The 15,510-nt window shown below is 43.0% G+C and overlaps 2 protein-coding genes across 3 annotated transcripts; both read left to right on the top strand.

Moving 5' to 3' along the window:
• The first annotated feature begins 916 nt into the window (after positions 1-916).
• On the top strand, positions 917-4,951 carry LOC123130727 (probable nitronate monooxygenase). The gene is made up of 6 exons (XM_044550548.1): positions 917-1,335; positions 1,421-1,633; positions 2,925-3,020; positions 3,282-3,427; positions 3,530-3,749; positions 4,566-4,951. The coding sequence occupies exons 1-6, from the start codon at positions 1,201-1,203 to the stop codon at positions 4,767-4,769; spliced, it is 1,014 nt and encodes a 337-aa protein (XP_044406483.1). The 5' UTR covers positions 917-1,200; the 3' UTR covers positions 4,770-4,951.
• A 273-nt stretch (positions 4,952-5,224) lies between these two features.
• Positions 5,225-12,970, top strand: LOC123130710 (subtilisin-like protease). 2 transcript variants are annotated; one of them, XM_044550537.1, is made up of 4 exons: positions 5,225-9,917; positions 10,293-10,393; positions 10,486-10,640; positions 12,659-12,970. In XM_044550537.1, the coding sequence occupies exon 1, from the start codon at positions 6,848-6,850 to the stop codon at positions 9,059-9,061; it is 2,214 nt and encodes a 737-aa protein (XP_044406472.1). In that variant the 5' UTR covers positions 5,225-6,847; the 3' UTR covers positions 9,062-9,917; positions 10,293-10,393; positions 10,486-10,640; positions 12,659-12,970. The 2 variants fall into 2 exon arrangements, with proteins under 2 accessions (XP_044406472.1, XP_044406465.1); XM_044550530.1 differs by having other exon boundaries at positions 5,225-10,393.
• The last annotated feature ends 2,540 nt before the right edge of the window (positions 12,971-15,510 follow it).

The following is a 15,510-nucleotide window of genomic DNA, read 5'->3' as shown; positions in this document are numbered from 1 at the left end:
ACGAAATTTGCTTCAAAATTCAAAGTTCAATTCTAAATTAACTTTCATTCTTTACCTTTTTTTAGAATACTTTCATTTATTACTTGATCTTTTTATTCTATGCCATATTGTGCTCAGTGGCGCTTGCGTCCTCATATGGCCCGATTCAGTGCCGGCCACTGCCGCTCCCTACTTGCTGCTGCACACATTCAATCATGCAACAAAAGATTTCCACTTTTCAGAATTTTGAAACCGGTGAACTTGTGTTGATTTGTGCGTGAAGTGTAACTCGCAACACCACTTGCCGATGCATCAGGACCATCAACAAGTCAGCAATTAACTCAGGTGGCTCAACACGTACAATACATTATCAATTATAATCAATATGCACACACTAGTACTCATACACATACCAGTATATTTATTGGTGGAATTTTAGGTATGGCAGCAGCCAATCCTAGCCAGATTGATAGCATTGTCCCTGATTACTGAGCATGTAGGCGCAAGCACAACAACGTTCATGGTTTTCACAAAGATGGAGGGTGTTTTCATAAAAATGTCATGCCGAGCGGGGTTTGCCATGACGCAGTCAATGTGGCGCCAATTGTCCGTTTGTGATTGGCTCTGGACTAAATCTTCACATACATTGCAAGTTTAGGGTTGAGATGATCGCCTTTTGCAAATTTATGGACTAAACCATCACATCTATTGCAAGTTTGTGGGTCTGTAGTGCTATTTGCCTTCATTTCAATTAACGAGCTTATAACAAGTTAAACGAGTAGCACGTCAGCTCAACTCGTTCAACTGGATTGTTTACGAGTTCAATTTGAAACCCATCTCGACTCATTAGTCAACGAGTTCGAGTCAAAGTGGAGCCGACTCACAACAACCAAACAGCTACTACTAGGAAATTCCCAGCCACGCTCCAGACCAGGCAAAAAAACACGAGGTCACGAACCAAACTAGTAGCCCTTATTTCCAGCCCTGCTTATCCATCCGTCACGTTGGGAAAACGACCAGCCGCCGTGCGCGGTGGCGTCCCCGCTGACGCCCGGCGCCGTGGACGGACTCGGCCCCTGGAGCACGCAGCTCGCTGCCTGCTCACGGCTCGTCGTCACGGCCTATTTATGGATCCGCCGGCCGCGGGCAGAACTCCCCCGCGACTATCAGGATCGGCCGGCCATACACCGTCGTTAACTGCGGCACTAGACTAGGAAGAAAATGGGGTGGAAGGGCGTCCTGGGGTTCGACTACGGCGTCGTGCAGGCACCGCTCGGCCCCGACATCTCCGGCCCGGAGCTCGCCGCCGCCGTCGCCAACGCTGGCGCCATAGGCCTCCTCCGCCTTCCTGATTGGGTACCTCGACTTCCCTACCCTCTTTGCTATTTACATGCGCTCTGTCAGTCTTGGCTAATCACCGGAGTCCCCTACCTGCCTGCAGCCGGCGCCGGACCACGTGAGGGAGCTGATACGGAGGACTAGGAGCCTGACCGAGAAGCCATTCGGGGCGGCCATCGTGCTGGCCTTCCCGCACGAGGAGAATCTGAGGGTCGTGCTGGAGGAGAAGCTCGCCTTGCTGCAAGTGTACTGGGGCGAGTTCCCCAAGGAGCGAGTCGACGAGGCCCACCGTGCCGGCGTCAAGGTCTTGCATCAGGTGAGAACCTTATCTGAAGGGCATTTCACCGGAATGGATGAAACCCGGCCGCGGCTTGTGCTTACTTAACACTATATTTCTGAACTGTACTTAAACACTTGTTGTGCCGTTCTTATTACCACTTTCCTTGTCTGATTGCATTTGCCTAGTCTATGTTCGTTCCAATTTACGTAATTAACATTTTGTCATTGTAGTACTAGACTAGACTCCTGACTAATAATGCCCAACTAATTAGACAGAATTAGTTGGAGCAAAATCATTTGTTCTTGACAGTTGTGAGAGGGCAAAGTCTGGTGGCCGTTAGCTAGATATATGGTTACTTAACACCTTTGTTAATTAGTCAAAACTTGTGAATGGTATGTATCAAACTTGCTAAATCATTGGAGGGCGGTGGCCGGTGGTCGTTAGCTAGAGTACGTTGACTGGGCCTTATTCTGTATATGTCCAACTTCAAACAAGTGTTCTGTTCTTCAATGGTTTTGGTGCCAAAATGAACAACAGCAGAATGGGCTTTTATGTTATATAGACAGATGGGGACTTCCAACAGAATTTGGTCTCTCACAATGATACTTGGACTAAGAATGGAAGGGGCTAGAGTTTCTTATATGGACTCTGTTCTGCAGCAAACATGAAGTCATCAATATACCTAATTAAATCATACCCCCTCCGATAAGTGTCGCACTTTTGAATGTAGGCAGTTCAAAACTGCGACACTTATTATGGATCAGCCTTTCCAACAAAGAAATCAGAGCCCTGTTGAGAGACTCGTGCCCCCGTGTGTTCTCCGCCTATGGCCCCTCTCTTTGTATCCCGCAACCAAAAACAAAGAAATCAGAGCTTTCTACTATCAGTGCACACTTGCAGCTATTCTAACAAGTACATTTGAAATTTTATAAGCTTCTTTTGGAGGTCTAGTAAGAAACTATAGTACTGTTATGTCAAGTTTTAGAATGTGATCCTTTTCATAAAAGAAATACTTCTTATCTGTAGTGAACATAAAGTTGAGTTTATAAGAAAAATGCGTGTTACTCATTTATCTCCAATTTCCTAGGACTGCTGGGATCATAGGGTGATTTGTGATATTGATGAACAACTAGGACTAGCATCTGATGTAGACCATTCAGGTTTTTATGAACTCCTTGTTGGTACGAAGAATTTCACAATAAGTGCCAATGTGTGACCTGTAGTCAAGGTTTTGGTGCTCTATGATGATGATATGAGCATGTAAGTCCTTGCACTTGTTCTGTTGATTATGGATATTTAGTTTTTTTTTCCTTCGTGACTTGAACAGGTTGGTAACCTTGAGGAGGCAGCAAAAGCTAAGGAAGCTAGTGTAGATGGAATTATCGTTCAAGGCCGTGAAGCAGGGGGGCATGTGATTGGTCAAGTAAAGTCACTACACACTATTTCCATGTTGTTTTCTAGCTTCAGTATTTTGAAATGCTGTTAGGCAGTCTACCAAGAAGCAAGCACACATGCAATAACAATCTACACCATGTGCCCGTGATATATTCCAGGCTACTCATTTAGCTTAAGGCTCCTTTTGTGGTGTCATCTTTGGAAGCATAATATACCTTGCAAGTCTGTTTCTATTTAATTGCCTTCATGGGCTTTCAACTCAAACAGCTTTTCTTCTTTGAATAAAAAGGAGGGTTTGCTACCGTTGCTGCCGAGAGTAGTGGATCTAGTTTCGGATAGTACTGTTTTGGTTATCGCCGCTGGTGGAATCGTAGATGGCCGTGGCTACGCTGCTGCATTGGCACTTGGTGCTCATGGTGTTTGCTTAGGAACTAGGTACTCGTTCAGTCTTGTCTTTGTATGATTATGTCAAGCAGAGCTCTTCATTATACTTATGCATGTTCTCGTTTTCGCATTATAAAACTCCTTAATGTTCAGGTTTGTAGCCACCGAGGAAAGCTTTGCGCATCCGCTGTATAAGCAAAAGCTAATCGAGATGAATTGCACGGACTATACAAATGTTTTCGGGCGTGCTAGATGGCCTGGTGCTCCACAACGTGTCCTGAAGACACCTTTCTATGTTGAGTGGAAGAATCTCCCAGATCATGAAACAGAGGAAAATCAACCTATTATAGGCCATTCTGTCATCCATGGCGTGGTATGTATTGGTTGTTTATTTTTGTTGAATTTGCCCTCTCATTCTGCATTTAGAAGTTGAAACCATTTTTTTTTCTTTTGACTGCAAGTAGTTGAAACCATCTTTGTTGTGACTTTTTATGCTTTTCCTGTTTTGACCAGCAATGTAAAGTACTTCACCCTCTAAAAGTTTTACCCTGGTACTATATATAGGCATGATGCTGAGTGAATGCGCTTTATCAGGAGCACTTTGTTTAGTTCCGAATGGGAAACATGAGTCTTCAAGATGTGCCTTTGGAACTGTTAGTCAAATTTAAGCATGTCAGCTAGCTTTAGGAGCTCTTGGACATGGGAAAGGCTGCTTCAGCCCAAGAGCTCCTATTTATTTACCCAAACAAGCACCACAACTGAACCTAGCTACTTTGCAAGTTAGAGCTGAAACGATCAGATTTTAAATGGCCATCCAAGCTCAGAATGATTTCATTGATACGATCCTCGGGGAAAAGAATCTTAAAAAATGTTGATTATTTATTAACTTCTGGTTCAATTCAACCTTGGTCTGTTTCCTGGGCATATAGTTGCAAAACCACATAATGCACATATTTACGCTTTAAGCGCCAAATGATTTTTCGTCATGTTACTTCAATGTAGGTTGAAAAAGTAAAGTTCTACTTGTAATGTACCATAGTTGTGATTAATCACGGCCATCTATTATTCTGTTTGTACAAGATGTAGCTCAGTAGAGGAGTTCATTCATTCCAAACCTTAAATGCACATTTCATACTTGTGCATCTAGAACTTAATAATGGAGAACTAAGCAATGGTTTCACAATGCCAGCACAAGGATATACATCGGTTTGCTGGTACTGTTCCTAATGCGACAACAACAGGCGATATCGATAGCATGGCCATGTATGCTGGCCAGGGAGTTGGGCTAATCACGGAGATTGTACCAGCAAGGGAAGTTGTCCAGAGGCTAGTTGCAGAAGCACAGCGCGTCATTGGAGAAAAGCTTTCTGGTTTCTCCAAATCATCAGGGTAGTGCTGGTGAAGTCCTTGGTAATTAAACTGTTAAGGTATCTAATGGTGTACGCTGTGTGTTATTTGTAGGCAATAGCCAATGAAAATAAATGGGTTTTCCAAGGTATTCCCTTTTTACCACAGTTTTGTACTCGTATGTGTTGTTTGTAAGTATATATTCAATAAAGGTAAATGTTTTCAATACAATGAGACTGGCAAGTGGAGCATGTAGGCTGGAGCCACTTGTCAATCACACATCGGCTTGTGCTTATGCTTTTGGAAACTTTCATTTTCATGAACCTCGGAGCAGCTGTCACTAATCAGACCTCAGGTGTCGGGTCATCTCGGAGATAATAGTGTATCCTAGTATCAATATGCATGATACCGCCCACTATGAAAGGTCTTAGTGGCAAGGGCGAATTAGTAATCCTAACTAGCAAGATTTTGGAGTTTGATTGGGCTGGATATGGTAAAAGAAGTTTTGGAGGTGGTGAATTCGGGAGTAATGTCGGTGGGCTGAAATGACACATTTATTGTCTTAGTTCCAAAGGTAGATGGTTCAACCAAGAATACTCAGTTTCAGCTCATTAGCATGTATAATATGGTCTATAAGATAATTTCGAAAAATGTTAATCACGTGCCCAAAGGTTATTTTGCCGGAGGTGATTGAACAGACGAGAAGTGCTTTTGTATCGGATAATATTCTCATTGCATAAGAATGCATTCATCGAATCAAGAGGGAGACCAGTAAGAATGGACTGTGTGGTGAAGCTCGATCTTCATAAAGCATATGTCCGGTCAGAATGGTGTTTTATGAGGAGAATGATGGACTGAACGGGTTTTGCTGACCGATGGATTCAATTAATAATGAATTGTGCCTCATCATATGAGTACAAGATTGGGTTTAATGCGGAAGAAGAAAAAAATAAATACTCCATTGAGAGGCTTACGGCAGGGTGGCTTCTTCTCGACGTAGTACAACACAATTCATGGGGTTCGTCGCCGAGGGCCTGAGGCGGAGTGCACGGGGTCGGCAGGTGCAGCGCCGGCGAGTTGGTGGAGTACGGCAGGGAGGTTGTGCAGCGGCGAGGAGGCGCCGTCTGCTTCCGCTTCCGCGCCATGAAGGCGACGATGTGCCAGTCCCGGCCTCGTCCAGATCATCCATCGCCAGGCAAGCTGAGCTCTCCCTCCTCTCTTTTCCAAATCCTAATGCTTTGGTTTGCCACTGATTTTTCCATCAAATCAAAAACACTAAATATGGCTTAGCTCCCCTAAACGTCCCGCTATTTTGATTTTAGTTTAGCTGAAGCTGAAACCAGGCTAGCGCAACACTCGACACGTAGCGTCGTCCTCTCGGTCACTTTCACCACCACCCACCAGCAGCATAGCTTCCTCTTTTTCCATAGATGGAATCATGGAAGCTCAACCTCTCTCTCTCTCTCTTGCAGTGCACCCACCATCAGTCCACCACCGCCACTAGTCCTCTCTCCCTTTGGGTCACTTCTGTGTTCCCTCCTCCGCCATTTTCCCCATCAGCTCTGCAAGCTGCGTGCTGACGCGGTCGAACCTTTCTTTGTTTGGAGGCTTTCTGTCCACCAGCGCAAGCTCGACACACACCAGTGTCTATGAAGGATAGCCTTGCCCTTGTGTGCTTTGCAGGGACTAGCAGATATGTTGATCGAAACTCTTACCTTAGCTTGCTGTCTCTACTACCCCCCTGATGTGATTAGTAGATGCATGATACAAAGATTATTCGGTGGAGCTCTGTGGCGTCCAGGTAGGAACGCTGCATGCCGTCGCAATGCACGAAGCTTTTTCGTTTGGAATCTTTTTCCCAGCCACCCCACAGACGACACGGCCCTCTCCCTAGCCATATAGCTCAAGGACGAACCAGACCGAACAATCTGATTTGACTCACGTCACGTATAGGCACAGGAGCATCTAGGGCGTGCGTGCAAGGTTCAGCACGCAGCATTTAACGTTGAGGCCCCGAAGCCATTCTTGTGCTCTGCCCATCTTTCTTTCTCTCACAAATCCAACCGAGGGGAAGAAGCATTTGCTGCTCTGCGCCGCCGCCACCACCCGGTCGCAGCTCAAGCCATGGCATCCTTCGCCAACCTCCTGATCTCACTTTTCTCGCTCACCCTCATGCTCCTGCATGCTCCTGCACCTGTGGTATGCGACGACCTAGGTGCAGGCCTCTCTCCAAGCCATCGCACATACATTGTGCTGCTGAGGCCACCCGTCGACGCCGGCAGCGAGGACGACCACCGCTGGTGGCAGGATTCTTTCCTGCCAACGCCTCTCGCCGGCTCCCATGAGCCACGCCTCATCCATACCTACACCGAGGTCTTCACGGGGTTTGCTGTGAGGCTCACCGAAGCCGACCTCGCCATGGTGTCCCAGAGGAAAGAGTTTGTGCGGGCGTTTCCAGACCATCTCTGGCGCCCCAGCACTACTCACACTCAGAAGTTTCTCGGACTGGAGAAAGATGCCGGGCTGTGGAGGGACACCAACTATGGCCAAGGAGTCATAATCGGTGTAGTCGACACCGGCATCTATGCGGCGCATCCTTCCTTTGATGACAATGGCATCCCGCCACCTCCATCAAAGTGGAAGGGTTCATGCCATGGTACTGCTGCTGCCCATTGCAATAACAAATTGATTGGTGCGAAGTTCATCACCGTCAATGACTCTGGAGATGTCATAGGGCATGGGACACATACCTCGTCCACGGCTGCTGGGAACTTTGTCAGTGGTGCCTCGGCACAGGGTCTCGGCAGGGGCACAGCAGCCGGGACTGCTCCACGTGCACATCTGGCCATGTACAGCATGTGTACGCTTCGTGGGTGTGACTCCGTTGACATCATTGCGGGGATAGATGAAGCTATCAAGGATGGGGTTGATGTGCTCTCACTCTCCCTTGCCCCTGTTTATGATGTTGAGTTCAGTGCAGACCCGGTAGCCATTGGTGCACTCAGTGCAGTAGCAAAGGGCATCGTTGTCGTGGCTGCAGTTGGGAATAATGGACCCAAATCGTTTCTTGCAAATTCTGCACCATGGTTGCTCACAGTTGCAGCTGGCTCAGTGGACCGAAGCTTCGAGACTGTTGTGCAGCTTGGGAACGGCAATTGCATCAATGGAGAGGCTTTTAACCAGATTACAAACTCAAGCTCCAAGCCCAAATCTTTTCCTCTGCATTTGAAAAAGCATTGCAAGTCATTGCCTGGAAAAAATGTGGCCGGCAAAATTGTGATTTGCCATAGCACAGGACCAATGAATGACACTGGGCCATCAATCAACAAGACCGACATCAGTGGCATCATTAGTGCCGGGGCGGCTGGTGTAGTGCTAATAAACAGGAAAGCTGCTGGTTTCACCACCCTTCTCGAGGACTATGGCAATGTGGTGCAGGTGACTGTGGCTGATGGCAACAATATCACAGAGTATGTGAGGACAACAAGCAAAGCCAGTGCCAAAGTCATATACAAGAACACTGTGCTTGGCGTCCGTCCATCTCCCACGGTCGCAGCATTCTCATCCCGCGGTCCCGGCACGTTCAGCCCCGGTGTGCTAAAGCCAGATATATTGGCACCTGGGCTCAACGTCATTGCTGCAAGGCCACCACTCACCATGCTTGGATCTGGGCCATTCCACATTAAATCAGGGACGTCCATGTCGACTCCACATATCAGTGGTGTCGCTGCGCTTGTCAAGAGCTGCCATCCTGACTGGTCTGCTGCTGCTATCAAGTCAGCCATCCTCACCACTGCTGACATCACGGACAGCACTGGTGGCCCGATCTTGGACGAGCAGCATGAGAGGGCAACCGCGTACGCCATGGGTGCTGGCCATGTCAACCCTACAAAAGCAGTTGATCCAGGCCTTGTGTATGACCTTGGCATTACTGAATATGCCGGCTACATATGTGCTCTCCTTGGTGATCAGGACTTGGCATTCATTACGCGTGACCCGAGGTTGTCATGCAAAATGCTTCCCAAGATACCTGAAGCACAACTCAACTACCCTACCATAACGGTGCCACTCAAGACAAGGCCGTTCACAGTGCACAAAACTGTGACAAATGTGGGCCCATCAAATTCCATATACACACTGAAGATGGAGATTCCCAAATCTCTTACAGTGCGAGTCTACCCAGAGACACTGGTGTTCTCCAAGGCTGGACAAAAGATTAGATATAGTCTGACGGTGAGCAGCTCTGACAGTGAGAGCTCAAACTTCATGGAGGGAAGTTTGAGCTGGGTCTCAGTGACCCATATTGTGTGCAGTCCGATCGTTGTCGCACTTTTGTAAGCGGGAAGAGTATGTGTGGCATGTGCGATGTTCTAGAGAAATTACTGTCTTTTAACTAGTAGGATTTCCATGTGTGGAAACTAATTGAAGTTTGGATCTGGAGCATCCATTGCTCTGTCGCAAAACTGACCACACATACACTGCCAGTTTGTGATGTGGTATCCATTCTCTATAACTCTGTTACTTTGAAAAAGAAAATGATTTGGTATCATATCATTTGGTTCATCAGGTTTGCTTACATCTACATGGAAACACACAACACTATGTTGTTTGGATACTGAAATGTGTGTTTTGAAACCAATTTTTTTATGCTTCAGATTATTTGTGCATTCAACTATGTGGACATGTTCTTAGCTGCAAATATTCTGATGAGGGATGTGCCTAACAAAAATGGTTGTGTTTAACTGAATTAGATGCAGATAAAATCCAAAAGGTTTTGACATTTGTGTTTATTTTACGCCCATATGCTCCAAACTTACCTTAATCATGCCTCAATATCGTATAACATACAGTAAGTTATATTACACCTTTATTGTGCAGCAGAATTAATGCCATGGTTTTGTTAGAATTTGTGTCCCTGTATTTTGCTAGGAAGATGCTATTTATCTTGGTAAATTTGGAGTGATTGTGTAACTTTGTTTAGATATGTCAGATATACAGTTAAGAAACTGCATTATTATTTATTTTCTGTGAACATGAAGACTTGCGTTACCAGTTTTATTTCGATGATATGTAACTTTTACAAGTTATGTTTTGTTGTGCAGGTGGACACATTCAGATTTTAGAAATATTATGCAAGTGCTTGTTCTTGCTAGTGACTGTGAGGAATATGGAGTGGCATGCACGACCACAAATGGTATTTCAAGCAGTTTTTTCATGTTATGGTCTCCACCCGAGTAACCAAATTGGGAAAACCCTAGTCGTAATCCCAAACAGATATTGCATTCTTGATTGGCAACAGAACAGCATCCCCAAACCATTCTGAAATTCTTGTCTTTTTCACCTTTTTCCTTTAGTTTATTTGGTGTGATACTGCTAAGGTGTTCCGCAACTAACTGTAATTGTTAAAGACACAGTTCTATTCTTCCTTGAGTTATTCCATACCTTAATAATCTTAGGTTTGCCATTTGGACCTTTCTATGAAACCCCTTCTCTAACAGGTGCATGCACCATTATTTCATCGATAATCATTTTCATTTTGCAACAACGTTTACACCAAATGGTGCTGCAGATGGATAAAGTGATATCACATGCTCAAGCTACCCTAGGAACACTTATGTCATAGCAATCAATAATTGGTGGCATTAGTATGAAGATAAGCAACATTGGCAGGTATTCACCGTATATCTTTTTTAGTTGCCACCAAAAAATATATTTCAAGTCTAATGCACATCTGACCAAATTGTGTTTCTTTGCTTCTACAGATTAATCATATGATTGTGGCATTGACAAAACAAAAATGCCAACACGATGATCATTGGTCAGTAATTGTTGATACCAATTGATCCCAACTCAAAGTGCCTATCAGATGACCATTCCTCAGCCACCAGACAAGTTCTGTTTGCTCCTGGTTTTACATGTAAGAGTTCAAGAATTTTGCATCTCCTCATCCAATTCCCTGCTCATCGCTAAAATCATGTTAGTTATCAATATGCACTGGCGATCCAAAAAGATAAAATTATTAGCATGTTTAACGTTTTTATTGTTGAGAAAACAGTACAAACACTCACCCCTATGAACGCACACGCACACCCTATCCCTACTGGTAAGAAAGTAGTAGTCTTATGAGATGAATCATAATGTTCATTCCGACACATCAATAACTTGAATAATCTCTATATCATTTGCCTATTTCTGGACAATGCATTGCACGAGCCAATATAGTCATTGTGCAAGAGAAGGTTTTGAAGTAATTCAGGTCGCATCCGTCCCTGATTGTTGGAACTATTTGAAAATTTTAGAATAAATCAAGAATCCTAGGTAAGCAAATATGGAAACCATTAACAAGCTATCTTTTTTGAAAATCCTTTAAGTCAGCCGGCTGATTAAGGGCACGCATCAGCCGCCTTAATGTCCAACCAGGCAACCACGTGTCCATGAGGGACCACGCTTGCATTTCCTTGAGAGTACGCTGTAATTATTTCCCTGGGATGGAGGTATTATGGCTGGTCAAAAGATCACTGCATGGTCTTGTGATGGAATACTTATTAATTGTGTATGTAATTTGGAAGCCAATAAATGCAATAGTCTTGTTAAGGATATTAATTAATTTCATCCGCAAAAAATATATTAATTAATTTCTTATGTAATTTTTGGGAGACAGCAGTAAATGCCATAATCTTGTTATGGAATGCAAAATAATTTTTGTATGTAATTTTTGGGAGACAGCAGTAAATGCCATAATCTTGTTACGGAATGCAAAACAATTTTTGTATGTAATTTTCGGGAGACAGCAGTAAATGCCATAATTTTTGGGAGACAGCATATGTATTTTTTGGGAACCAATAAATGCCATAATGTTGTCATGGAAAACTAATAAATTTCGCATGGTAATGTTTTAGGAGCCAATAACTGACATAATCCTGTCACGGGATACTAGTAAATAATTTTGTATGGTATATTTTGGAGCTAATAAATCGACATCCAGAGGATATTCCATGATGTGCCTATTACTGGAGGATCTTAATTAATTACCGCGAACCATACAAAGGAAACACTAATGCAGGAAGTAATAATAATAATAAAATGGCAAAATATGGTACTCCAAGGCGCCTCTATATCTATATAAACAGCAGCAGAAGGATCCAACTAAACACCACAAGCACGACCAAAAATACAATAGTAGAAGGAATCAAGGAAATAGTCAAAAACTTCGTTATGGCTCTAATCAACTTAAGGTTTGTGTGCTTGATGGCTCTTTTGCTGATTTCGACCACTTGCTTGACGAGTCAAGTATCAGGGAGAAACAACATAGGTACATTTCTTTCCAGGAGAGCTTATCAGCTTTATTATAGAGAAATTTGTGGTTTCCGGGAGCCAGATTTTATCCTCTTGCTTGATTCTCCTGTTTCCAATGATATTCGTCGGAAATAATATTGCTACCAGTTTTATATTTAAAGGTCAATTTGAGGGTCACTTATGAATTACAGACATGTCTGAATCTATTGCATGGCCTGCTGCACCCACGGATACAGAGAAATCTGAATCTATTGCATGTTTTTGTTCGATGGTCCATGACTCAAGTATACAATCTAAATTTTAACATTGGCATGGTTGTTTTGCCTGTGTTTTTATGATTAGCACCCCTTCAATGCCGCGGAACATATCTTAATACTACATGTTTTTGATACTAGTCTTGAACTGCCAGTACTAGCCATGGTGGTTGTTGACTCCATCCTGTTATATTGATTCCATCATAACTTCAACGATGACAATGAGATATAACATACCACTAGTTGTTGCGCCCGTTTTTGTATTCGCGCGCCTCTTCTATCATGATATTTGCATAATACGAGTACATTTTTTTCCAGATTATCTGAGTTTAATTACGAACTGCTGTCGGTTCTGATTCACATTTTTTCCTTTTTACCTTTATAGGTCTGCAAAGTGAAAGTGGCATATGCGGCAAACAGGAACCCTACCAGTACGATTGTACGCAACAAGGCTGTGTTACTGCCTGTAAAAAAGCGGGCTGCGCTGGTGGGATTTGCCATAAAGATGGTAGTTGCAACTGCATTAGATGAGGCTGCCAAGTCCTCTCCAATTTGTATTCAGAATAAGCTTAGGAAAGCAGTTTGAGTTGTCTTCAGTTCCTGGAATAAGTAAAATATATGCTGATTCTTTATTTTCACGTGCTCTTAGTTGAACTCCTATCATGCATGATGTTTATTAATGGAAATGTCGGTCTTCTGGCCTCTCGTTTAAAAAGTCTACCACTTGAGTTCAGTACTTGATTTCAGCCAAAACGGCTTGCTCCCTTTGTTTCCGTTATTAAGCATGAGACAAAAACTAACACGTTTCAATGCTCAATAATAATTTGCCTGCAACTTTGCAACTAAAAAAGGGAGAATCAGTGCCAAATCATATAAACTATCGCAGAAACTTGATTTAAGCAATAAAATAATTGCTTTATCAAATAATTTTATCAGATACAAATAGTCGGGACAACTAGCTATCATGGCTGATCCAAAGACAGAAATATCAGTGCACAGCAATTTGCCACCGAAAATTCTGGAGTAGTTGCCATGTTTTTTTGCTATGACTTTTTTGTCATGCTAGCTTTTGGTCTACTACATATGTTTGTCTATTTTTGCCAGGGGAGTATCCAGAACAAAAATGTTCTGGTGTCCACATGCACATCATATATACACGGATAGACACCAAGCAATAGTATATACTCCATTCCTTTATATAAAGTGTGTTTCTTTTTTTAAGTCAAACGAGTGCAAGCTTGACCGTGTTTTTGGAAAATAGATCAATATCCACAGTACGAAATTTATATCATTTGAGCCTTCAAGAAGTATAGTTTCATATTTCATCTATTAGGTTTTGCAGGTGTTGTTATTTTATTCTATAATCTTGGTCAAACATTCGAATGGTTGACTTGCACGGAAATCAATACATCTTATATTCTGGAACAAAATTTGACATAACCCAACAACACAAATTATATGGCAGTGAGATTTCTTACCAAAATGAACTGGTTCATGTGATGGGCTAGCTATATCATCTTGTGCCGAGGATTTCATTTTTTAAGAAACCTTTCCATAAATTCTCTTGTTAATAGTTATTACTCCCCCTGTCCCATAATGTAAGACGTTTTTTTGACTCTAGTGTAGAGTCAAAAAAACGTCTTACATTATGGGACGGAGGGAGTACTATGTTAGCAAAAATGTATGAGTTACATTATTTGTGTTTGCATATGCAAGAATAAAAACAATAAACAAAACATATTGATTGAACAATACGATTAGGGAGTTAAACTTACTCGACATTGTGCTTTGCCGTTTTCGGTGAAATAATCCTCCCCTGTTAGATGTGAATAGCAGTGTATTGTTCTCAATTATAATACCTTTTAAAACCCTAGCTATACAATTAACAAAAAGAAATTAAAAAAATAAAATTCCCGAGATTTCAGATTTGAGAGAGATCGACAATTACCAAGTGCGGAGTTGAGATGTACCTCAAATTTCCAACAATCTCTCGGTGGGCGAGGGTTGAGGCGGCCGGCTAGCGATGCTTGAAAGTTTCAATGGACAACCAGGACGGACCAGCGACTGGCTGCACCGACGACTGGCAGCGCGGCGGCGGAGAAGGGTCATGGGCGGAGAAGCCGAGCGGACGAGCAACAGAATAGGGCCACGTATAGGCGTACTGGGGATCAATTAATTACTCCCTCCGTTTCAAATTAGATGACTCAGTTTTGTACTAACTTTAATACAAAATTAGTATAAAGTTGAATCATCTATTTTGAAACGGAAGGAGTAGATCGATAGCTTTTTCTCACCAGCCGCGCGTACAGGGATCGATTAATAGATCGATCAGGAGTGGGCATTTACCTATGAGCTGCTATGCCTGGCTTGTGTTTGTGTATCGGGCTGGCTGGTGTCCAGGTCAAAAAGTTACAGGTGTCCAGCCCAAAAATCTGTACCGGTATAAGGTAAACACGAGTGTTACCCGGTGCCAGTGACACCGAAAGAGTTAACGTGGCTCCGCCCTTGAATTTTGCCACGTATGAGAGATATGTAAATTCATTCGTTTAGATGTGCAATAACTAGAGCACATCTAGATATGCCCTAAACACATCCATGTAAATTTGCCTTGAGAAATGTTTGTATAATTATGTACTGCCCTTGATGCTTTCAGTTTTTGTTCTGTTCATCTTCTGCAAATTTGGCATGCCATGATGCAGCAGCTGCGCAATATATTTTTGTGATTGCAGTCTTACTATTTGTAGAGGAGTAGCATTTTCAGTTTTAGAGTAGACTGAGCAGATATCTATGAAGGATTACATCCATATGCATTGGCTAGACAAGCACGCAAAACACCATGGTAGTTGTATATCGGCTCCTCTATAGTCATGGTATTAATACTTAGTATAGGGCACTGTATCTTTGTTGAACTTTAGCAAAGCAGTAAACCTATGACTGTTCACTGCAGGGTGTATATCGGCTCCTGCCATGTTTCTTTTTCATACTTTTTGTCATGATTGTTCATACTATTGCCATGGGTTGTTCATGGCCACAAAATGAGTAAACTTGCCATACTGTTTGAACAGTGCATTACTTTCTTTCTGCTAAGGTGCCACATTTTTTGGTCACCATGGCAAAACTACCTTTTAGTTGCCATGGCAAATTCACCTACATTGACACGACAAATTTATCTATAATGCCTTCAAATTTACCTATATTGACACGGCAAATTTACCTATAATGCCCTGGCAAATTCTT

This window comes from Triticum aestivum, chromosome 1B, assembly GCF_018294505.1.
Source record: "Triticum aestivum cultivar Chinese Spring chromosome 1B, IWGSC CS RefSeq v2.1, whole genome shotgun sequence".
NCBI lineage: Eukaryota > Viridiplantae > Streptophyta > Magnoliopsida > Poales > Poaceae > Triticum > Triticum aestivum.
The sequence above is the reverse complement of the archived record's forward strand: the minus strand, read 5'-3'. Positions and strand labels throughout refer to the sequence as shown.